Raw genomic sequence first — 25,244 nt, forward strand, 5'->3', positions numbered from 1 at the left:
AACAATTATTTCTGTTTTATTTTCATTATATTCCCACTTGAAAGTTAAGACAGAAAATACAACATTTACCCTTTGTTATGAGGTATCAGGTCTCAATTAATTCAATAACATAATTTACATTGCATATTTCACATGATTAGGGAGTGCACAATTAATTAATATATAATTTCAGGTCTACGACCAGTTGTTTAAATTAATTCCTTAATCTGTCTAAAACTGCTGAAGTACCTGGTAACTAGATCAATAGTGGAGTAAATTTGTACCTACAGAACTTGAGTATGTGCACCTAACACTGGGCAGTGGGTAATGGATGAAGTGTTGTAGCTTATCTGGCAGGAGAGCATTGAGCTCTGAAAGCCGATTCTTGATGGTTATTTGGACCACATCCAACATCACTGTGACGTCTGCTACTTTCCTGGCAATGATGTTACTTTAGTCAAAAATACACTGTTGTATCACTAATGAGAAGTAGACACTTTAGCCACTAGATGGTAGCAAAAGCAGATTTTACAGCCTGTACATTTATCACTCTCAGGACAATGACAGTACGACAGTAAATGTTTATGAACATTTGAATAAGAATCTCAAACAGCAATGGAAACTCAATCACCTTTTGGCAGGGCCCCTGAGGCTGGGTCTTCAGGCGAGGTGAAGCGATCTCTTGCGTCAAAAAACTCTTCGTCAGAGCTGCTGTCTCCAAAGCCTGGAGGTGGCTGGAGGATGGGGATTGGCTCCAGCTCTTCAGCCTTATCCTCATCTCCCTCCACTACTTCGCAGTCCTCTCCCTCATTATGACACAGGGGGCGGGGTAGGCTACGGGCGCTGTCTGGGGTGATGCTGGAGCAGAGTTTGTAGTAGCAGCGAGCGTCGCTCTTGTCAAAGTTAAACACAAAGTCCATGTGGGAGGAGTCAGAGGATGGGGAAAGGGACAATGGATATTCTTTACAACCATCCTCCCCACTTACACATCCTCCTTCCCCTGCTCTTCTCACTAACTGGTCCATTTCTTTCAACATATCCCTCCTCCATCTCAAATCCTCTTCTTCATCTTCATCGTCCTCACTGGCCTCAGGAGGGCTCGGCAAGAAGTCCACCAGGCGAGAGAGCTCAGCGAAGCACAGGGAACTACCATCAGAGCAGGGGTTACTTGAACATTTTTGGGCGTGGTGATGGTTCTGAGAGGTGGAGATAGATGCGATGAGTTGAGGATCAGCTCCATCGCCTGACCTCCTGCAGCGTCCTTCTCCCCTTTCCTGACTTGTGAAGTGGATGAGGGGGTGGGAGTGAGCTGGTGGTGGGGCGAGGAGGTGAGGCTGGACATGTCTATGAAAATAAGGATTCAGCTGAAGGGCAGAGTTGATGTGTGAATAAGTTTGTGAGGGAACATCTAGGTAGCTGGAAGAAGAGGAACACAACAGTAAATCATCTTCCTCCAAAGCATCAAGGGAATCGCTGGAGGGGCTGTTGAGGACACGAGAGTCAGATTGACAAGAATCTGATGGTTCGGACGGCAGCTCCTCTACTACTTGCACCTCTTCTCCAACCCCAACCTTCCCCTCTTCTCCCACTTTTTCCTGTTGTTCCTGTGAGTCATTGTCTGCTACTTCAATCTGTATTTGTCCAACATCCCGCACTCCTTCTGTCTCCTCTTGGTGTTCAGTGTTTTCAATCTTAGCCTCTTTATTCGTATTTGGCAGAGACTTTTCCTTTTCAGTGTCAGCATCTTTTTCTTCATTTGGTTTTAGTTTCTTATCTTCCAAAGATTTAACTCCCTTCTCCCTATCTTTGTATCTCCTTTTGTCTTTTCTTTTTCTTCCATCTGGATCAGAGGAGGATCTGACACGGGGGCACGGCCTTTCGTTGAAAGACACCAGGCTGACTAGTGGTTCCATGTCCAGGTCTGAGGAGTCATCTGAGTTGCTGCCACAGCGAGAGACATAACCTACGAAAATGATTGAAAAAGAAGACAATCATCTGGATTAGAAACCAACTTTAAAGATGATATCGGGTTTTGCAATGTCTGCAAAATTGGCAAATGACAATGTGTCTAGTGAAAAATCAAATGGACGATGGTATGAGAGGGGGGGTTTACTGACTTTTACACAGTGTCATTCGGTGACCAAGATGTCTCACACAAGTGCATGAACAGTAAAACATGCTCAAGACACAACACAAATGCAAAAGCAACACAAAAGATGTTGAGAATGAAATGAGCAGAGAGACCTGCTGCAGTCATTCTTGGACGTTTGGGTCAACTGAGCCGTCTTCTCTTTTGGATGCTCCAAGCAGCTGTACGGTAACACCTCAAAATGGCAAGCATCTCATTTTAAGTGGTGACCGACTTGTCTGGTTTTTCACAAACAACGGCTCAATGGTTGCATGAAATAACTTTGCTCATTTCATGGTAAAAATTCACTCAGTTGTATTGTTTTTATTTTTGTATTTTATGGGTTTTTTGTTGTGGCTTTTGCAGTTGTTTTGTAGCTTTTGCGGTTGTGTGGCATTAATGTCACTGTCATTCTCCAAAGGTAACTTTCATTAATAACGTGTCACAAGATTAATCTTGGAATGGGCTCAACATAATGACGACTGTCACCATCTGCAACGGATGATGGTATTGTCCATCTGCCCAACCCGAGAGGTATGCATTCATTTATAGCTGTATATTTCAGTGTAAATGTGTTTTCCTTGTACCTTCCTCAGCAGACACTCTGTGCTTCCTGGGGTCATCTATCCAGGGAAAGATGTTGAGGCTGGGGTCAACAAAAACTCGACAGTACCCTGCTATTAGGCAGGACATATCTTTGGCTGACACTGACTCCAACAGCAATGTGATGGGCTTTGAATAAGAGAGAGGAGACAAGATGACATGAGATGAGATGAGACACGGAAAAAGAGAAAATAGATAGATGATGTTGGCAGTGGAAAGACAATGAACATACAGTATTCCTGTTGTAATACTGATGAAAAAGCAATTCTACCTTTGTATATACTGATGTCTCCACATCATGTACACAACATGATATTTGCAGGCCATGAAAACAATTTAATGTAACTTAAAACAACTACAAGGGTAGGTCATTTTAAGGTGAAAAATAATTAGCGATTTTCAAAATCTATTACAGACATCCGGCAGGTTCGATTAATTCGCATTCAGACACCAAAGAGGCCAAGTTTCCCTGCTACAGTTTCCAAACTGTAGGCGCATTACAAAAAGCAACATTACAATTCATGATATGTAAAAATACCAACAGATACAAATACATTCACTGCACATTATTGGTGCTCAACCTTATATGACCCATCTTTGTAGCAGTGTCTGGTTCAGTTACTTAAATGTAAAAGTGTTTAGTATTTTGTCTGTGTGCGTACTGCTCTTACCTTAATGTCCTGCAGGTATATTTTGACCAGGCTGACCTTGTCTGATTCAGGCAGCAGCTCAATGCGTGTGATACAGGTGAACTCTGTAAGGGTAGACAGGATGCTAAGCTTGTGGTTGACCACCTGGCTAACCCCATACCGCGCCCCCACCAGCAGGGTCACCATGGACTCCCTGTCCTGGAGCTTCAGGGTGGGAGAGGGGTTGTTTAACAGAGGGACGGAGGAGGAGAAATTATTGGGAACTTAATCAACCAAATCCCAACAAAATGAATACACATGTTCAAATAATAGTCCCAAAACCTACCATCATGGTGGCACTGAAGGATTTGCCTCCAAATGACTTGAGCTCTGCCAGCTCCTCCAGGTAGTTTATCCGTGCCTGATCGACTGCCAAGCCCTTCTGCTTGGTATCGTGCTGCGATTGGCTCTTCTTCATGTGGTAGCCGATGGCCTTCCTCAGATCCTTCTCCCGCATGTTCCTCAACAATGTGGATGACACAAAGTTCTCAATGCCCCACGTCTTCCTGGAACAAACAAATACAGGTATGAGTATAAAAGACAGTGAGAGAGCTGGACTTGATGTTAAGATATTGGCAAATGAAAGGTAGGAATGTAGAGAAAATTGTAAGTTAAACGTTGGAATTCCACCTGTATTGTTGGTACTGTAGCCTACAGTATTCCTCACAGGAAAGGGAGTATTGTCAAGATGTCAAGACAGAGAGGAGTTGCCGTTTGCAACTATATATATTTATACAGTTAGGTTGTTTAGTGGATGCCATACCCTTAAAGGGATAGTTCACCGAAAAATTAAACTTCACTCATTATCTACTCACCCGTATGCCGATGGAGGGCTGGGTGAAGTGTCCATGTCAACAAATCACTTTTGGAGCTACAGGGGTAAACAGCATTGCAGCCATCAAATAAAATGTAAGTAACTGGTAATCAAATTTTCAAATGTAAAAAAACAAAAGAAACAACAGTGGTGTAAACGACATTCTTTCTAGTCGAATTTGAATGTCAGGGCTTCCGGACAATTGGATGACAACACATCTTTTTTTTCTATTGTTTTTTTTACGGTTGAAAAATCAATTTACGTCAATTGAATTTGGCTGCAATGCTGTTTACCCCTGAGACTCCATCAGTGTTTTGTGGAATGAAACAATTCACCCAACCCTCCATACTAGGTAGGATAAACACAGAGTTCTCTAACTTTACTCTGCACCATAGACTGTCTGTAAAAAGCTCTGCATAAAAAAAACACAAGCAGTAAAAAGTGACAGTTTATTGTAAAATCCATTTACCATTTAAAACTGTTTGAGGAGGACTCACTAATGACAAGGAATAATTCTGAAGTAGATCTGGAGCATTAACAGTCAAAGCAAGAGTGGTTAGGAAGGGGCACTGTACCAGAAATCCAAACCGTCACCCATTGCTTCAGCCCCCAAAAACCTCATATCTAATCTAGTTGGTCAGATGGCCCTCATGTGAGTGTGTTGAAAATATCACACCTCTTACTCAGCGACTTCCTGGTAACCTGTGAACAATGCTGTGGAAACATGCCAAAACGTCCGTTTTGGTGACATAGCTGCTTTGAGGAAAGAAGCCAGGAATGCAAACATGACGTTTCATGGGCAGTGTGTTATAGGGGAGTGGAGCACTACCTTTGGCACCTTTAGCAGACCTTTTATATGACAAACTAAAGGAAAGGGAAAAACATTCGAATTATATTATGGGCACTTAAATACCACCAGAGCTAGAAGTGCCTTATTGGATGAATATTATATATATAACCATTGGCTTCTATTACTTTATAAATGTGCTAAAACACAGTCTGTGCCTTAAACGAAGACTTAATTTAATGTCCCCTCAACACAGTTGTACCAGCATGGAACCCCACTTTGTCCTTGGATCTTTACAAGAGGAAAACCTTAGGTTCCCTGTAGTTTAAATTAATGGCTGTAAATATGTGTTCATGTCTCACGTGATGATTTTCAGATTGGTCTTTGATGACTGTCCACAGCTCGCCAACCTTTCCTGGATGTGCAGGGCAGCGAGTCGCAAGGCAGTGTTACACCTCATCTCTACAGCAAAGCGCTCCTGCAGCACATCATTCACTCCCTGAGACAAAAAAGAAGTGACAAAAACAGTATAAGTAAAAGAAAATTTTAATCAACTGAAATCAAATGTTGCTTTCATACATCATAGCGTATTTACAGTTCTTCACTTGTGAAGTGTGTATATAAGCTATATTAGACGGGAATACAACTTTTTGTGATTTCAGGAAACGTGCGTGTGTATGTATGTTTGTGTATATCACACAGGGAATTAAAAATGACTAAATCTGGCAAACAAAAAAGAGCTTAATCAGTCGCTCTGCTGATGTTTTTCTTCAGCTACTGTTTCAGACTCTTATAAGGTCATCGTGACTTAGACCATTTCTAAAGTCTATTTGGAGACAATTAGGATACCACATTCCAGAAAAACCATAATCACACTTTGTGAGGCCATGTGATCCTGACATTGGGCTATCAAAATCAAATCAATTAATCCCTGAGTCCAAGTTTGTGCCAAATGTGCGAGGATTCCTTCATGTCATTCCTGAGATATTGCATTCACTAGGATGTCCCAGCCCTGATACCGCTGGTGCTTGGGCCCTAATAACCATTTCTAAAAGTTGAAGTTTATAGTCATAACATCAACCTGTTTTTTAATAATAATGTCACTTTTTTTTTTTTTTTATATCCCTCAACAAGCAGCTTGTACCCTCTACTGGAGGCACTGCAATTCCACACCAACTGCATATAATTTAACACATGCCATTTATGTAACAGTTCTACTGACCAGAGGCCCAATTTTTAACTGTTGGAGTTAGCCACTTCCATGCACATGCGTACCAACGTTCTGAAGACAAGAGAAACTGGTGATGCAGACATAAGGTTGTGAATTGAAGCCAGATGAAAGATCCACTTAATTATGAACATTAAACCAGCAGCGTTATTTGTGGTTATACTATATAACCACAAATAACTGTTCCATTCCTACTGAAGAACCCCAACAGCAGCAGCTTCCAAGGTACCAGATGAGGATCATACAGCTCCAGTTAAGTGCAGTCTTAACCTTTTAAAGCTCTGTATGGATGATGAGCCATATGGTTACAATACTCTTCTGACAACAGTGGTACATTTAGTGAGTTTTTTCATGTTTGGACGCAAATAAAATCTCAACGACTGTTCTTATATTGTTCTCTGTAGTTATAGAGTTAGATATACAGTATATACGGTGGTAGATCCCCCTTCTTACATTTACTTATAGAGTAACTATGGGGTTTGCAGGGTAAAACCAAAAGCCCAGTTTTATTTCGCCTTATTACATTTAAATACCCCTTAGTTATAATGTTTACTAATATAAATGTTTAATTTGGTTCCAGGTAGTGGCAGTTACAATGACGAAGTACATAATTTTTTTTCCAAAATAAATATAGTCTATTGACTTATTTTCCATCTTATAATTTTTCTAATGCGAGCACATAAAAGCCTTGACCATATCTCGACCATTTATTATAAACAAATAACCTGAGCCACAGATTAAAATATCAACATACAGTTAAGTGAATAAATAGAATAAAACCTCAGTATAAGACAAAAAACCTAATGTAATACAAACAAACATTATATGTGATATATCTAGATGCCTTCCACAGAAACAAAATGGCAAAATAAAGCTGATTGAATGGTTAAAATCGGTTGAAGTAGGCAGCAGGTGTTGATCACGAAAACCTAAAAATGGCCAAAAAGCCAAACATTTCAAAAAGTATGCTGAGTTTGAGAAAGAAAAAAGAGAGCAGCCATACTATGAAAGAGCTGAAAGTGTTGATGCCTGTATATGTTGTGTACACCGTCAACATTTTTCCATCACACTGTGCTATGTTAATCTTTTCATTGGTCTGATTGGTTGCTTTGCGACCACTGATGGAAATAAGAAATGAACAATAAGGTTTCAGACACATTTTAAAATTTGAATTGGTCTGACAGTGCCAAACTAGTTTCATCTGTCTACCTGCAGGTAGAGGTATTCAAACGCTGTGGGATCCTCTTGCAACAGAGTCTGGAAGTTTTGGGGCAGGAAACAAATGCGAAAGAGACACCTGTAGTCATGGGCCTCTTTCTTCTGGACCACCTGAACACACACACATGCACACTTAAATATCCTTTTTCAATGCAGCTAAATACTGTCACAGATAAGATATGTATATTTGATGAATCATGTAGAATAATTGTTATTAGTGTGTGTGCTTTGTGTACCTGCTGAATTCTCTCCTCATCGTGTAGCAGCAGTAGTTTACTGATGCTGTGCTGCTGCTCCAGCACCAGGGAGAAGAGTTCAATACGGCTCAGAGAAAGCTTTTCCTTCAGTGTCATCACAATGTCCTGATGCACACAGAAGATCACAACCTCAAAGACAATGTTTTATTACATCATGAAACATTTGCTGAGCTGGTGGATGGAATTTTAATACTATTTTATAATATAATAATAATTTATAATTGTATGTCTTTATTGTATAGTTTTAATTTAATATAGATTTGACATCAGTGCCTATAGTTTTTGAAAATGTTCTTCCACACTTCATAAGCACATTATGTATCATATGGAACTCCAGAAAGTATTATATTTCCAGCTATCTGTCAGTCTATGATAATTGTAAGGTATGAATGGATGTCTCTATGGTATACTGAACATTGTACAGTACCTTGACTGTGGTGCTGGGTTCAAATTTAAAGGCCTTGGTCTGCCCGTTCTCCAGATAAACCTTCAGAACATTAGGCAGGAAGAGCAGCGAGTTACCCTGCAAACCAGACATGGGTCCAGGTCAGGGTCAGGGTTAAAAGAAGGTGTCAGATAAAAATATGTGCATTGTAAACCTGTTGGTTCAAGAGGATTATGGGTAACAGACTTACAGAGACAGATTACAATAAATGGATTTGTATATGTTAATGATAATTCTATCCTCATTATAATCCTACTGACAAACAAACACATGGGGCAAAACAAACCTCTTTGGTTACCTTGGAGTTAAAATATGAGATGCAAAATCTACAGATTATAACATACTGTACTTGCAGTAAGTAACAAGAGCATTGTCTAATTTTCAGCTCTTCTCACTGAGCATTTCTCTGCGCCATATCCTCTGGCCTGCTTCTGTCTGCCGGGTTTGTTCTCTGTGGTGACTCATCTCTCCCTGCCTCATTCATGTTCCCTTCAGATTTTAGAAAGTGCTTTTATGTATTGACAGTGTAACTTTTAGACAACCCCCATCTTCCATTTCTACTGTTTTGTCTTCTTTTTAACAACGGTGACACAGCTCACCCCCTCTTTTATCTCTGTCTCCATCAGCCGCTCTCTCTCTCCCTAATCTGAGGTTTACTGCCTTGTAATCACAGACATAAGGACTGGAGGATGAGGTAGATATCGATCAGTGTTTTCCCTATGATTAGTAATGGGCACTCCAGGCTCTGTGGTTTTCCTCATCCAGCTCATTTCACATCCGCTGGCAGGATAGGAACTCAGAGAAAACTGCAAAAACACCACTCCTCACCTAAGTGTATGATTACACTACACAACATAATATATTTTTCTTCTATAGATCTGTCCGAACACACTTCATTCCTCTCTTCATCGAAAGCAATTGTGTTCGAGGCCAGTGTTTTACCATGAATTAACAGTTCCATATTAAATCAATTCTGATCTGATTCAAATAGGCTACCTACCAAAGCCTACTCTTGACCCAAATGTTTCAGCTAATTATAGACCCATATCAATAGATAGACCCTGCGCAATATTATGAAAATTAGGGACATCCTGTCTCACAAGGATGCTGAGCAACTCGTCCATGCATTTTTTACCTCCAGACTGGATTATAATCTTATGATCAGGATCAAAATGCTGCAGCACATGTGCTGACAGGAACTAGAATAAGAGATCATATTACACCTGTCTTAGTTTATCTACATTGGCTCCCTGTAAAAATACTCTTGAGGTTCCTACAGCCTGCCAGAGTAGAATCGGAGGAAGAGCTTCCAGTTGCCAGGCTTGTCTCCTGTGGAACCAGCTCCTAGTTTGGGGTAATTCTTATCCTTTGGAGACAACTGCATCCTAAGATTTATTTTGTGCTGCTTGAAGTGACATGTAATGATGCCATGCAGGGAGTATTCTGTCCTCAGCTTGGTTAATACGGAATGGCACCATGAGCTGGACTTCAAGAGTCCCAAACAGAAAACTGGAAACAGGAAATAGATGGCACTTCTTCCGTCTGTTATTTGTCTGTCTGTCTGCACATTCTCTCTACAGAGACCGCCATTTTTTACAGTAGCACAAACTAAACACTTTTAAAGTTTTTATGACAGCTGAAGGCTACCACAGGTTCTCATGTTTGGAAGGGGAGTGTGAGGTGAGGGGTAGTCAGCTGCAACATGAAACTTCACCACTTAATTCTACACACTGAAAGTTTAAGAAATCAAAAAAAGTGTATGTTAACTGTGAAGAAAAGGTATAATGGGTGTATTGTGATGCAAAAATGCACAGCGATTTTTTTTTAACCCTCTGACACTTGACACATGGAGCATCTCTTTCCTCTTCTCTCTCTTCATCACATTAATGTCACATCAATGCATGTTACTAACTTGACTTCTTCCCAGTTTCTGCCTTATCGCAGTTGCTGGCACATGCCAGCAATGTGGTGGTGGATCGTGTTAGCAGCTGATCATGGATTATAATTACAACTAAATTGCTAAAAAACACCTATCTATCTATGTTTTCTCATCAATGTTGTAAATATTGTTATTTTGGTGCTGTGCTAAGCTACACGTGGTATCTATTTTACTTCTGTCCGTCCTGGTAGAGGGATCCCTCACATGTGGCTCACTCTGAGGTTTTTACATTTTTTTCTCCATTTTAATAGTTTTTTTCCTTTTTGTTCTTCCTCACTCTTACTGAGTGTCAAAGGATGTCACATCTTGTTGCCCTATAAGACAAATTGTGTTGAACCTGGGTTATAGCATCGTAAACAACACCAGCAAAACATCTTCTGCAACTCACCTGACAGTGCCCATTTACTTCCACCTCCTCCGCAAAGTGAACTTTTACAGGGTTAGATCTGAGCTTGGCCCTCTTCTCAGGTGTGATGAATGATGACTTTGGGCCCTGTAACAAACACATATCAATAGATCAAGTTGTCATAGTAATTTTTCTATAATTAAATGCCATTGGATTTGGAGGTGTGGGGGTTATTTTCAGTGAAGTACACTGAAGTGGTACATATGAGGGAAATAAAACAATACATACAGAAATGTACCCAAATATATTGTTATACAGTATATCAAAAAAAAAATTTTGGGGTAAATAATGGGAGCTAATGTAATGTTTTAAAAGTTTGGAGATTTCCAAGTACAGGTACTTGCATCGAACTGATGCCTTAATTATTGCACAAACAGTCACTGTTGGTGTATCGAAGGCACTAGAAGCTGTCAGACTGCTGCTCTAAAATCACCTTGTGATCAAGATGAAAACAAATCTTCAATTAGGCATGCCTAGTTTCAAAAGTCTTCTGATGTTGTGTTACCATCACAACAATAAATATTTTCTGGGCAATGCTAATAAATCCGTGCAGCACAGTAATGATTTATTGGAAGAGCTCTGGGCTATGAATCAGATGGTGATGGTGCCTCCATCAGCAGAGCTGCTGATGAGAAACACTGACTGGCAGCACTTTGATTACCCATCTACTTCACCTTAGTGCAAATGCATAACTCACCTTCACAGATACAGGCAGCACACACGCAAACGCACACACTCAGATAGACAGCTCTTGTGTGTGTATGCGTGTTTGAAAGTGAGTGGGGATGGGGTGTAACATGTTGTCACTGTTGACAGTGATGTAGTGGTGGTACCTTGGTGACAAGATTGTTGTTAGCAATGACACTTGACCCCAAGCTGATCAGTGATGTACTGACAACAGCAAATTAGAATCCAGTGTGTATATTGACAGTGTGTACAGTATTGATTGTATGTTCTTGAGTTCAGATACACTACAGAGGCTTATGTTTGTTTTTCTACAACATAAGGAAAACAGGAAACAGGAAACTCAAGTTAAGTTCATCCAAAGTTCTGCTGGCAGTCATTATCCAATAATAAAAGAGTCTTCCAGTGTAGCTTTGTGTGTTAATGTACATTTTTGCTAGGTGTGTGTCTCTACACGTGATACGTTTAACACAGCAGACTCACCAGCATTGTTCTGAGTACCGTCATTGTCAACATATCTTGACACTCCCTGAAATACAAGAAAGGGAGGGTGCTGTTGTTAGACGTGATGTGCATAACTTATTTCAAACTATTTTGAGTGGTGCGTGTACCAATAATCATGCATGTGCATGTTTGTTTGTGAATGCAGCTGTCAGTTTCGACCTGATTATCTCAGCAGTTTGCTCTGGGGTCAGGTCATCCACAGCGACGTTATTGATCTTCACTAGCTGGTCGCCAGGGATGAGCCGGCCATCTGCAGGACCACCTGCGTACACAAAATGTCCTTGTGTTGTCAAGCCTGGGGGTGTTCAATTTTTCTGCATTAATATTGCAACAGGGCTTGATAAGAAGTAGTGGCCCTTCTTTTTTTTTTTACAACTCTACAAACTTTACTGTCCCACTGCTGGAAGATCGGATACAGGTTAATTAGCAGTCCACAGTCTCCCCTTACTTTTCTCCTTTAACATCTTTTAGCTAAATATATTGCAAGATTAGGAAATGTCATGGACAATTCTGTATTTTTTTATTTTGTGTATTCTTTATTAATGGTAAATTGTAATTACCCATGTTGGTGTCTTTTGTATCTTTAGATTCATTGACAATTTCATTGCTTGGATCTAAAAAGGCTTAGAGGTATCGTCAACCCATGACTGGCAAAATATTGAGATATCTAAATGAGACATGTCACAATTTAGAACAACACAATTTACTAGACTCAGCAGTAGCTTGTATTCTGGTGACCGGCTTTGATCCAGGTCTGGCGCATTGTTGTTGTTGTTTTAAGAACCCTACAGACCTAAACATCCTCTCCTTTTCTCAGAACAGTAAACACAAACCCCGAAATTCAAGCTACACTCACCTTCGCAAAATCAAACTGCCGTCAGATAACACACAAAGCGAGCTAATGCAGAAATCAGCAATCATTACACACTACACTAAGCAAAAATAATAAAAAACTGCATTATATGATTTTACAGTAAGAAATGATTCATTCTGCCTCAGCATTCTGCCTGTGGATCGGGTCAGGTCACAGGACTTCATCAAGATCACAGGTAATTCTCTCCCTTGCAAAGGATCCTTTTTCCTGCTGAATCAAGCCTTGACTACAACCAGTTAGAATCGATCCAATATATCTTATATCATCAAACGCTGCATCCATTGATGGATGAGATTTTCCCGGGTGGAGGGGTTTTGGTCATACACTTTACATCGCCATTCTGAGACAAATACTTGTGTAAGATTTAGGAAGGGAGAGTATGGTGGAAGGCAAACATTGAGAAAACATTGGTTATTAATACATGTAAACAATTCACATATTCTTTGACCGCAAATTAACATAAACACAATGCTCTAAAGTACTTGAGTATTAAAGTAACATGATTGCACACTTGTGTGTTCAATCACGAGTGGTTGTGTGTTAGTGATGACAATGGAGTGTTTGTTGTGTTAAGTCAGATGTTTTGAACATGGAACGATAACACAGGTGACAATCTAAAAAATGCTTTGGAGTAAAGGATTCATATCAAAATATTGAAGCATGTGCCAGAGACAGAGAGGATAAAAATCAAGGCTCAGGAGGGTCACTGGAGACATGAGCCACTTTGTATCTGTGTGTGTGTGTGTGTGTGTGTGTGTGTGTGTGTGTGTGTGTGTGTGTGTGTGTGCGCCACACAGCCGAAAGCAAGGTTATCTATCCCCGGACCAATGCGGAATTCAGGTCCTCATGGCTCTGCAGCTGAGCAAGAAGTGGTTGTGTATCCAGACAATTGAAAATTGGGGCGGTAATAAGAACATTAATAAAAATATACAGATCATATTAGGGCTGGGTGATAAAGTGATAACGCTTTTTATCGCGATATGACTTTTACCTCGATAGAAATTTTAGACAGTTCCATATAACGTTGATAAAACTCATCCCATCCATGTTTTAACAGACAACACGAACAGCCAATGATAATGGCAATAGTGCCACGCCGAACCAATGATGTGGCTTGAATTGAGTTACAGACACGTCAGGTTAGGTTTAACACCGCTACTCCAGGATAAAGATCTTGTTACTGTAGTTTAGTTCCCTGGGGCCTCCTTGCCAGGGCCACGAGCCATCTCAATCGGTACCTCCTGCTACAGAAGTTCAGTACACTTAGGCTTCATTAATTTCTCCAGTGGCTATTGAGACACAACTTGTTATTTGGAGGCCTACTCTCCTTTCACTTTGGTGGACAGGCTGCTCTCTTAGGTATTCAGGTACACAGTAGCAGCTGTGTATTTTGGGCAGGAGATACTGATAAAGCAGACCAAAACACTGCAGACAATGCCAAGACAAACGGTACAATCGCCTCCCCATGGAAAAAGGAGTCGAAGCCAATGTAGAAATATAATGGCGACAAAGCTAAACTGAACACGCAGTGTCAGCTATGAAACCAAACTCCCTAACACTGAGAAATATTTTTTTCCTCTACTCCAGAGATATCTAGGGTGAGTGCTGTGTTTAGGGTTTGTGTAGAAGAGGGTTACACATCTGTTTATACAGATGCAGTCTTTAGTCAAACTATTTTTTTCCAGACTCTTTTGAAGTCACCGTAACCTTTACCTCTGACTCAGATAATCTCTGCGTACAAGTGACAAATTGTCAAAATTTGAAGAAATTCCCCAAAGGCAGACTTAAGATATCATGTTCAAGAGGCCAGGTTTTGTGAGGCAACCATGACCTTGACCTTTGACCACCCAAATAAAATTTGTTAATCCAAGAGTCTTAGTGAACATTCGTGCCAAATTTGACCGGATTCTCTAGATGGCGTACTTAAGATAATTTCTTTCTTGAGGCGGCTGTGGCTGAGGGGTAGAGTGGTCGTCCTCCAACCTGAAGGTCGGCGGTGTATGAATGTGTCTGTGAATGGGTGAATGTGTAACTGTACTGTAAAGCGCTTTGAGTGGTCATCATCAGACTAGAAAAGCGCTATATAAATACAAATCCAAATCCATCTTTAGAAAGTAGAAGAAAAGTTTTGTGTGAACTTGACCTTTCATCACCAAAATCAAATCAGTTCATTCGTGAGTCAAAGTGAACATTTATATTTATTTGAAGAAATTCCCTCAAGGTGGTCTTGACCTACGTGTATTAGACGAACAGAAGAACATAAGGAAGGACGGACAACCCCAAAACAGAATGCCTCCTTCCACTGGCTGTCACCACTGGGAGGCATGAGAACAACAAGGTTTGTACTTCAGACAATCCAGATTTTAAGTTTCGTCATTAACCTAGTAATTTTCTCTATATATAGTTAAAATTGCAGATCTTTTCTTGTAGTCTTACTTTGCTTTTTTCCTCGTTACCAGGTCAACTTTTTATAAATCTTTCGTACCTGGGGTGACCTCTTGTACCAGGATGGGGGCTTGTAGGGAGAGTGTGAGGCCATGAGAGTTGAGGGTGGGGTCCCGAGGAATCTGAATATTGAATCGAAATGGGTAATTCCTCTGATCAGAGCCACTGGACTCTGCAGTCTTCCCATTCTCTGCAATCCGGTCTCTAGAGAGGAACAGAGGGCCAGAAAATAATATAAGCTGTGAATTCTGACATCTTACTCGAACATTACACCTTCTGTTTAAGCAATTTAATCAATTCTTATTCATACATGCATATTAGAATAATCAGCAGAATGAGAATGAATACAAAAAAGAGTATCAAAACATAACACAGATGTAAAAAGGCTTATTAAATATTTAGTGAATCGCTTATGTGGACACTAGGAATGCCAAGGTACGGACATTTTTCGACTCAGTAATTAACTCGTAACAACAACACACAATTAACCAAAACAGATATGGTGTTGGTTCAGTGTCAGTGTTAACTGAATTAAAAATCTGAAACGTTACATTTTATTTTGAGCAGCCTCACTCTTCTCCTGCACTGAAGTTGTATGCACATTATCTAGACTGTGGCGGTCCACTCCTCGTAGGAACATTAAAGATCTTTAAGAGGTTTGGCGCTGTTGCTTCACTGTAGAGTGTTGCAATTGTGAGATGGTAGACCTTCAAAATATTCACAGTTTTATTCATATTTTAACATCAAAGTCACATCATCCTCATCTGTTAACTCTCCACTCATCATGTGATTAGACTTTGGTACTCTGTGATATGACTGCTGCTGCACTGTGCAGACACAGACAACAATCAGACAGTATTGATAACTGGTGACGTGGGCATTACCATTAATATACAAAAATTAACCTAAAATTGGGGAAAGTTACAGAGTTGTTAGGTGCCTGGACACACTGATTACTGCAGCTAAACTCTAATGGACACCCAGTCAAATGAAATTAAGAAATTAATAAAAAAATATAATCAATAGATGGCTTTGCTCAAAGCTATATGCCTAAAAGTAAACAAGGAATTACTTTAATGTGTTACTGAATCAGGAATTCTGCATGGATATAATTGGCCCCTAAGGCCACGTTATGGCCCTCGTTTAAAAAAAATCGTATATACGTTCCTGGGAGAATCTAACCCAAGAAACAGAACTAGGAATAGGTCTACCTGCTCAGGGAGTGAGACCTGCTGCCCAAGTCTCGAGACCGTCTCAGCCATCGTCCCACCACCTGCTCCACCCGGCTGGTCTTACGGGATGGGGAGCGGCTCCTGTCCTCCACCTCCATTTACCTAGCATGGAAGAAAGTGTGAAAGAAATCACATATATTCTGTAACATGCTCCACTTATATGCAAAGTGTCAAGTATTGTGATTAAATATTTTGGTGCTAGAATAAAATCACGAACATAAATAGGGTAGGTCATCAAATATTTACAGCAAATGCAAATTTAAGAACTTGTAGTGCATTAGAGACACAACCCTCACACATTAGGCTTGACAGTGGGACTTCTGAGTATCAGACATGGGCTGAGGCCAACAATGATGTCACTTCTGGGTTTATGCAGCCTAAAAGCCTCTCAGTGCCATTAATGAGCCAACTGCTCACATTTTGGTTTCAAATCTCAACAAACATCAGAATCAGTATTCCCTAAATTGTAATAAATAACGTTGAATAATGAAGGTGTCTCCATGTGTGTCTGCTGATTGCTGGTGGTTATCATAAATGATTGCTGGCAGGCGGTGGTGGCTGCTGAAATGGCTGTAATGGACATGAGTTGTCTTTGGTTTCAGTGGGACGTAGTCAGGCTAATGCATGATCCTATGGTCGTGACTTAATGGGTCCTTGTGGAACCCCTCAATATTTTATATCATGTCATATCACCTTACATGCATGTGCTCTCTAACAAAAGATTACATGGTTTAGAGAATATTTCCTTTGACTACTTCATACATTTTCATTACATGTACACATCGACCATGGTTTGATTACTCCTCAAACATTAATTATACTTTAGCAGATTTTTTTGCTGTTGTTTTTGTTTTAGTAAAAATGTCCACAATTGTACAGCCAAAGCTGAGATTGTGGAATCAGGGAAAATGTTTTGGTTAGTCTAACTTGTTAAAAGCTTGTATCAATGTAGACTGAAGCTTTCAGTGTTATATACTCATTTATCTTTAGGAGTCCTACATGCACCACTCCCGAAGGCAAAGAACCCTAACAGTTTACTAAAATACTAGATGTTGTTGTTCTGCTTTTTGTGTAATCACCAAAAACACATGATGACACAAACTTTAAGATTTCAGTCTGGACATTGGAACAAGATTTCAATAGTTACAATAAGTTATGCTTTTATAAATGTTCTCTTATATCCTCTGTTGGTTTTTTTTACATTTGAAAAAAGCGGTCACCAGTTATTTCAATTGTATTGGATTTGGCTGCAACGCCGTTTACCCCCGAGACTCCAAAAGTGTTTGTGCACTCACCCATCCCTCCATCTGCATAGTGGTGACTACATAATGGGTGGATTTTCATTTTTCGGTGAACTATCCCTTTAACTATCCCTTTAACTTTGACTTCAATCATCAAACCTTATGCTTTGAGTTTATGCTGGAACAGTGCTAAAGAGGTTACAATAATACAAGTGTATATACACTTACACACACCCACACAAACTCCCTCCAGATGACTGAGGCTGTCAGACAAAGACTTGGTCGTTAGCTGATACCCAATACCCCTTTCACATAATCACAGACTGAAACTACCAGACTGTGACTAGGAAACAGATACTGACAGTGAGCGTTCGTGTAGATCACTTCACTATGAACGATGGGTTCAAGTGTACAATGAATGAATGAAGCATTTATTTTAGCAATAAATGTATCACAAAGGGGACAAAAGGATGGATGGAGTTGTTAATTCGGAAAATGTTAGATAAGCAGATAAGTGACAAATGAATGTATGAAAGGATGGATGAATTAAATGATCAGTGAATTGATGGATTAATGAAAAGGAACTTTTCAGCCACACGCAGTAGAGCTGTTGTCTTGTGAAAAGGATACTAAGCAGAACAATGGATTAATTACATAAAAACATTTATGGACTAATGGATGGAATTAAAGAGTGAATGATCTCAGCAGGCGTACTGTGTCCTTCAATGAGCAGCTGCAGGAAGGAATCTCCCCCAGAAGGATGTAACTGATGATGGGCATTAGCAACATCCATTAAAGCAAACGAGCAAACAAGAGGGTGACTAGAGGGGGCAGTGAAAGAGAGAAGAGGAGAGGAGAGAGGAAAGGACAGAGGAGAGGAGAAGAGTCCCTCAGGCACAGTGTGATGTGACCACCACAGGAAACTGAATGAGAGGAAGACAGAATAGACACAAGTGTGATATAAGGTGAGACAGGAGGAGGGCTTAGTGATGAAAGTGGTGTGTGTCACAGCCAGACAGCAATGTCTCCTGGGAGATCTTGAGTCATAAGCACATTATCCATCCATCTGTCTGTGTATACCCCTCTCCTGCTCCTGCCTCTCACTTCTTTTCATCCTATCTGCCCCTCACTTCTCGCTCTTCCATATCTCATTCTTCCTGTTAGCTGGCAATATCTAACTTCTCAGGTTACAGAGACACAATGTTTGTTAGGTCAGAATAATCCAACTAGTTCAATCACACAGTGATCTCACGAGTGACATAGATACATTCACAAATGCAAGGAAACGAGACAGAGGATTTATCTTTTTTCTAAGAAAGGATTATCAGCGATGGATAACAACTAAATGTCTGTGCATTTCAAATATCAAACACTGGGAACTGGTTCTTCATACATGGCCAATCCCCTCTTTTACTTTTGTGGCTTTCATTGGCTGTAGGGATTCACAACGGTTCTTGTATTTCCACCACAGTGTTTGAGATAAGACATGGTGTAACATTAGATGAAGGTGGGTATATCATACTGTACTTCCTTCTCACATCAATCACAAGACACATTTCTATTGTTTGGTCCAGACCAGAATTTCAAGGAAAACTTTGACACTTAGGCAAAAAACAGGTCAGTTGTGAAAAAACAGACAAAACAGATAACAGTGTTAAAGCACTGTATGCCTCAAACCAACATTTCAATCCAACACACTGTCGTTCAGCTAATTCACAGTTAAACTGTGTTAGGTTGAGTCTGAATATGTTAATACAGTTAATAACATCCACTTGCTCAGCTCAGTCTCTTAAAGACAAACATTATTCTGAAAGATTGTGGATTATCCAGCAGGATCACAGAGAAAGAAAAAAATGTAAATAATGTTTTTGTGTTGCAGAAATGCATATTTTTCCTGTCCAATTACTGTGTACTTAAAATACACTGATTTGGGAAGTAGTTGAAAAAGGGGAGGAACATCTTGACAAACAATCATTTGCCGAATACTTAAAACATCAGAAGCTAAAATATGGCTCATGGCTATCATTTTTGTATTTTTAGCCTTGTGTGAGCACATTCTTTCCGCTTTCTGCTTCTTAGGACTGTTAAAGACTAAATACACATTACCAATTATCTAGAGACAGAAAACAACTGTGTTTTTCCACATGGCGTGTTCATGAAGACAATCACTAAGGTGTGCTGTTCCAATCCTTCCTTGGATTTCATTTAGATTATTGTCTGTTGTCTCATATTGTCACATAACGGTTCAGATATCCCACTATTCACTATTTAATCCTCTGCTTGTGTGTCCCCCTCCCTGTCTTTCTATTAGATTATTTTTTAGCTGTGGGAGGAATCAGGTTTCTCACGTTTCTTTCCCTGTGATTCGTCACAAGTGCAAAGAGAAATAATAGATTACCAATTATTACTATGCTATCATATAATTAGGAAAATTATGATTAATTTTGTATTGACAAACGAAAATGTGTATCTAATTTTCAAGTAGATTAGATTTTAATGACCTGGACGACCTTCAGAGTAAGGTCATTTTGCAGGGTCGCCATATTCACGGGTGTGTTACTGTATCCACACGTACACAGTTGGAACAACTCGGTAGTAAGGGCAGACCTAGTCACATTTATGATTGAACATAATTTTATGAAGACATAGTGTGCAGGATTTAGCAGAATCTTTTGGTCGAAATTTTATTTAATATTCATTATTATGTTTTCACATCTGGGGTGGGTCCTCTTCCACAGCATCTGATTTGTCCATTCTGGGCCACTGTAGAAAAATGGTGGTGCATCGCAGACAAACAAAGCTTTAGTTGCCACTACTAGTTGCCTAGACTGATCCTTTAATATAGTTTTTTTTATTCAGACATAAAAAGGTCAATTTGAGGTGCCGTACTAATGACTTTATAACCCACTGATCAGAGCCATTGATGTTGTTGTCACAGACCTTCAAGATAAACATAATGTTTAAACTATTACTGAAGCTTATCCATATCTCACATCAATCCTCAAATTGATCCAAACCTTAATCGATGAATCATGATCTGAACATCTGCTTACACTGGTCTGCTTTTTCTCAGAAACCCAACTCTCATTTAATATACTGATCTGTTTGCCTTTGCTTTTCCCAATTTGTAAAACTTACAAACTTTTTTTTTTACCTCACTTTACATCATGCATAATAAATTATAATCAAGCGGGTAGGTGTTATTTATAACTGTTGGTGGGCTTTATTTCAGTTGGCACAACTCTTCTATTAAATTGCTGCAGGGAACTTTAATGCCATCTGCCAGAAATGCTGGACTGGAGCTGAGCAGCATAACAAATGCTGCAGAGAAACACACATACGCAAGTTACGGAATGGGGGTGCAGCAGCACTTAAATAGTAGACTATCCCCCACTGCCCACACTTATACTCTCTCTTCATTCATTCACTAGGTCGACTGCTCTCTATTCCTCTCTGAATCGTTGAATGTCACACATATCCAGTTTTTGCACTGCACAATGGTCTTTGTGGTAGTTTAGTCTAAAGCACAGCCGTACCCTTTCCCCTTTAATCGTTATATACATATATGTTTGGGTTAAGAGGAGGTACGTAGCCTAAGCACTTAGCTTACACACAGGGCTGAGCATTCATGTTGTGCGTAGGAGTGTGTGTGTCGCGCTGCAACAACACCACCGATACACTAGAAGCAGTAGAGTTTCTATGCCGGTGGAGTGTCTTCCAGTTTCTGGTTCTGTTACTAAGTGGATCATGTTGGAGTTGGAGCTGAGAGATGTTGAAGAGCAATTAGTTTTTCTTAAAGAACTGCAATGAAGAAAAGAGACGTCATCCCCGTTTCTTCCTTCAACTCAATTAAAAAATAGTGGCAAGTCTGCTGGAGATGCGACGTTACCAAGTGGACCAATCACAGCTCTTGTGGTCTGCGTCACCCCGACCCATAGTCACATTTTTGGGGAGGGGCACATCAGGGTATGGCGTAGGGCTCTGTGTAGCGTACATGTCTACGCGTAGGCTACAGCTTAGCTTCGACGCAGAACCATGAATTGGGCTTAACACTTACAATTTTGTGTAATAAATTAACACAAATAGTGAATCACTTTTAAAACGAAATGTAATTTTCAAATACATTTTATAAATGAAACACCGATAAAAATGCATATTTTAAAAATAACTCACACATTCCCTTACAGACAAAACAAATAAGAATGAATACTGAATACTGCTTCTGAACACTACTGAATAGTAAAGGCTCCATTATGCTTCTACGTATCCGTTTCTCGGAGAGGGTTGCACGGTGAGCGGAGAGTCTTTTTGAATTTTACTTCTCCGACCACTGTACGTTGAAAACAATTCACCGCCAAACCCATAGGTGGCGCAACGGAAGACGAGCTCAGAGAAGCCTACCCCAATTTTGGGAAGAAGAAGTCCACGTGTGTCTGTTAACCTCTGTCGGCTTGTCCCAACACACTGAACCATGGCAACTAACAGAACTAAATAAAGTGACACCCAGCAGGTCAAAATGCTGATGTAATCGTTTCTTAGCGCAGCGGTTCCCCGGTCTTGTTTCCGAACTGTGTTGCTGATTCCACAGCTCCGTGTAGCTTGAAGCTACACGGAGCTAACTAGCTCCCCTCCCAGCTAGCTTCCACACACAGTCAGCAGGGACTCCCGGCACTAACAACTACTATCCAGTGTTTGCTTCTAACCTGACGGTATTATAGAAACAGTGTCATGATAGAAGTGGAATTAAAGTCGTGACGGCGGGTTTTTGCTCTGTTACCACCGCAGTTAGCATGGTTGCTAGCCCGCTAGCGCCGTTTTGAAAGCTCGTTATAACCGTATGTGAACGTGCACACATGCCGTCAGTGCTCTAACGAGCCACCGTCAGCAGGACAACTCCGCTGGCTTAACAAACATGTCACATTAATCGTAGAATCGTAGTTGTGTTTGGGTTTATTGTCAAGCAGGAAGTTTAAGAACCGTAAATGTGAAATCCGTAAATGACGTCGTAGGGAAATGATGTTGTTCGCGGACCAATCACAGCCAAGGGCTGTCCGTGGGCTCTCCGACATAAACACGGACAGTTAAGGCCGGAGCATGCTTCTGCGTTTTCACGGGCCCGGAAGCGCAAGAGCCCTGCCGGGCCCCCTACGTGCTAACGTAGCCCTTCTTACGTCCTTACATGCGTCGGCCAATTTTTCTAACTAGACGGCAAAGCCCCGCAAGCGTCACCCGCCCGCAAGGGCTGTGATTGGTCTGCTAACTACATCATTTCCGGAGTCGCATTTCCGGTTCATGCCCGGAAACCACGGAAGATTTAGAAGAACGAATATGGACCAAATAGAAGAGCACTTGGCAGAAGAGATCCTAAACTATGACCACTAGTATTACCCGTCACTGACCAGCGGATTTTTCCGCCAGAAAAAGGCTCTGAGGAGCCGCCGTGGCGATGTAAATAAATCGCTCTTCTTCGTGCCACACACGAAGAAGAGCTGACTTCGACAAAAAACATTACTCCGCCTGTGTTCTGGCGGGGAATTGCATGGCAACACGCGCAACGGTTGGAAAACCATGAATGAGAACGAGTCCTGCGTTACAACTGCGTGCTTGCAGGCCCCTAACAACGCAGAAGCATGCTCCGGCCTTTAGAAAAATCAGAGGTGTACGAAAAGCTCTCCGAGGCGCTCGGAGAGGGCGTTCCACGACGGATAGGGCGGTCTTATCTGTCCGTTTTAGAAAAGACGTAGAAGCATAAATTGGCCTTTAGTGTGGTACTGTATCCTAAAGGCCTGTTTTACAGAGAGGCTGGTAAGGGATGGGAATGCTTAGCAGAGGAGACAAAATTAGTTATTCCAAAATATGTAAATCAGGTGAGCTGTCATTTTAAACTGCTGATCATGGACAAAAAAGTGAACAAGGATGGATATTTTTTCCTTTCTTGACTTGAGGCATAAAAAATGGCCCAAAAATGCAAACATCAACAAATCCAATTTACAATTAGACTGACACATTATTTGTGGATTTGGACTTGTCTAGCAAGTCATCGAAACACATACACACCCTCACTCAAGCACACACAAAAACAAGCGCACACTAGTCTATTAGACCACTTTTTTGTTATCACTCATACCGGTAAATAAACCACTGAACTGGCTTCACATTTAATTTCTTGCTATATTTTTGGGGAAAACACAACACAGAAGTCAAAGGCTAAAGATCCTCACTACTTTTCCACGACCAGTGACCACGTTGCCATGGCAACCCCATCCAGCTTTAACACAGGTAGCCACCATTTCCCTTGACGAGTGAGAATGCTGACAGGAAATAGCCGCACACATTTTAATAAGATAAATGAATGTAATGTTTACAGATGAAATATGTCAAGTGATGAGTCCAAGTGAAGTCTTGAGTCATTGATGTTAAAGTCCAAGTTGAGTTGCAGGTTATTTTTGATTTTGACAAGTCAAGTTTGAAGTCATTAAAATTTTGAATGGTGTCCGACTGGAGTCCAAGTAGTGCCAAGTCCACACCTCTACAACAGAGTATGGTTTTGCATCATGCTCTGAATACACACACATAGAGACGCACATACTAGCATAGAGGAGACAAATAGGATTAGAGTGTGTGTCTGCAGACTGTGACAGGGAGTTTGTGCGTCACTCCTGCTGAGCCAGATTAGACTGAGCGTCACCTTAACCTTACAGGGCTGTTAAGGCCAACAGACGGAGTAAAACTATAACTCAGACACTTGTTCACTTGTTCACTACTCACTTTCCTCTTTATGTCTGTGTGGCTTAGTGTCTCCTTATCTTACACTCTGTTAATCCTCTAAATCCACCATCTTTATTTTTGTGTGCACAAACAAACATATCTATATTTAGTGATTTATGGGACACAAACACACAGTCGTGTCTCTATGACTTTAGAGGACTTTATGTTAACCTACATTGATTTCCTGATTTACTTTATGTATAATGTGACTGTGAAACAGATTTAAATCCCCACAACATAAGAGCACACACACAAGCATACCTGCTCTCCTGCCTGAGTATCAGGGCTACATGAAGGTGCCAGTTACAGTCCCGCTCTGCTCCCTGTCTGTCCATCATTCTGCTGAAGAGGACAGAGAAAGCTTGTCTTCATCTCCTGAGGATAGGGACACAACATCAGATCAAGCGTTAGGATTGATCATTTCACAAAGCTGCGGAGACAGCATCAGATGGATTGATGGATCACACATTTACAAGCAGACAAATATAGATCATAGATACAGGATGAATGTGCACAAGTATCTATAATATGACTGAATCCATACATGATTTTTTTAAGAGAGATAAAAAATTGTTTTAAGTTGGAACCAGGTCGACCAGCTGTGAGATGAATTGTGACCATAAAACATTTGATTCAAAACCAAAAGATTTTGTGTATAATTATTTTAAGAGTGAGGGAACATCACATCCCATAAACCAGTACAAGTGAATCCATCAAAATCCAGCACTACCTCTTGAATTAAAACTAATATATAACCCAATATAGTGTTAAAATATAATGTGTTTCGTGTTATGTATGTGTAGTGTTTCATGTAGAGTATAGAGTTGTAACCTTGTGTCGCAAAGCTGAATGATGGGATCGTACTTGATCGTAGCCAATGCTATTAATATATAATAGTATTATATAATATTCTTGTTGTGGTGGTAAACATTTCCATAGTAAAGGCAAGCTCCACCAATCAGAGATGTTGCTATTTCACCTGAGGATGTGAAATGCAGTTGAT

At 40.5% G+C, this 25,244-nt stretch overlaps 1 protein-coding gene across 1 annotated transcript in view; it reads right to left on the reverse strand.

Moving 5' to 3' along the window:
• LOC132996700 (FERM and PDZ domain-containing protein 1) overlaps positions 1-24,556 on the reverse strand; it is a 29,289-nt gene extending 4,733 nt beyond the window's left edge. The window contains exons 1-14 of the mRNA XM_061067037.1: positions 24,503-24,556; positions 16,212-16,334; positions 15,041-15,204; positions 11,841-11,943; positions 11,661-11,706; positions 10,476-10,580; positions 8,131-8,226; positions 7,683-7,808; positions 7,438-7,557; positions 5,363-5,499; positions 3,686-3,905; positions 3,382-3,564; positions 2,695-2,839; positions 611-1,942 (exon numbers count right to left, since the gene is read on the reverse strand). Of these exons, the coding sequence (XP_060923020.1) occupies positions 611-1,942; positions 2,695-2,839; positions 3,382-3,564; positions 3,686-3,905; positions 5,363-5,499; positions 7,438-7,557; positions 7,683-7,808; positions 8,131-8,226; positions 10,476-10,580; positions 11,661-11,706; positions 11,841-11,943; positions 15,041-15,204; positions 16,212-16,330 (2,896 nt within the window). The 5' untranslated portion in view covers positions 16,331-16,334; positions 24,503-24,556. The remainder of the gene's footprint in view (positions 1-610; positions 1,943-2,694; positions 2,840-3,381; positions 3,565-3,685; positions 3,906-5,362; positions 5,500-7,437; positions 7,558-7,682; positions 7,809-8,130; positions 8,227-10,475; positions 10,581-11,660; positions 11,707-11,840; positions 11,944-15,040; positions 15,205-16,211; positions 16,335-24,502) is intronic.
• Between the last annotated feature and the right edge of the window lie 688 nt (positions 24,557-25,244).

The sequence above is a fragment of the Limanda limanda genome, chromosome 2 (genome assembly GCF_963576545.1).
Source record: "Limanda limanda chromosome 2, fLimLim1.1, whole genome shotgun sequence".
Taxonomy (NCBI): domain Eukaryota; kingdom Metazoa; phylum Chordata; class Actinopteri; order Pleuronectiformes; family Pleuronectidae; genus Limanda; species Limanda limanda.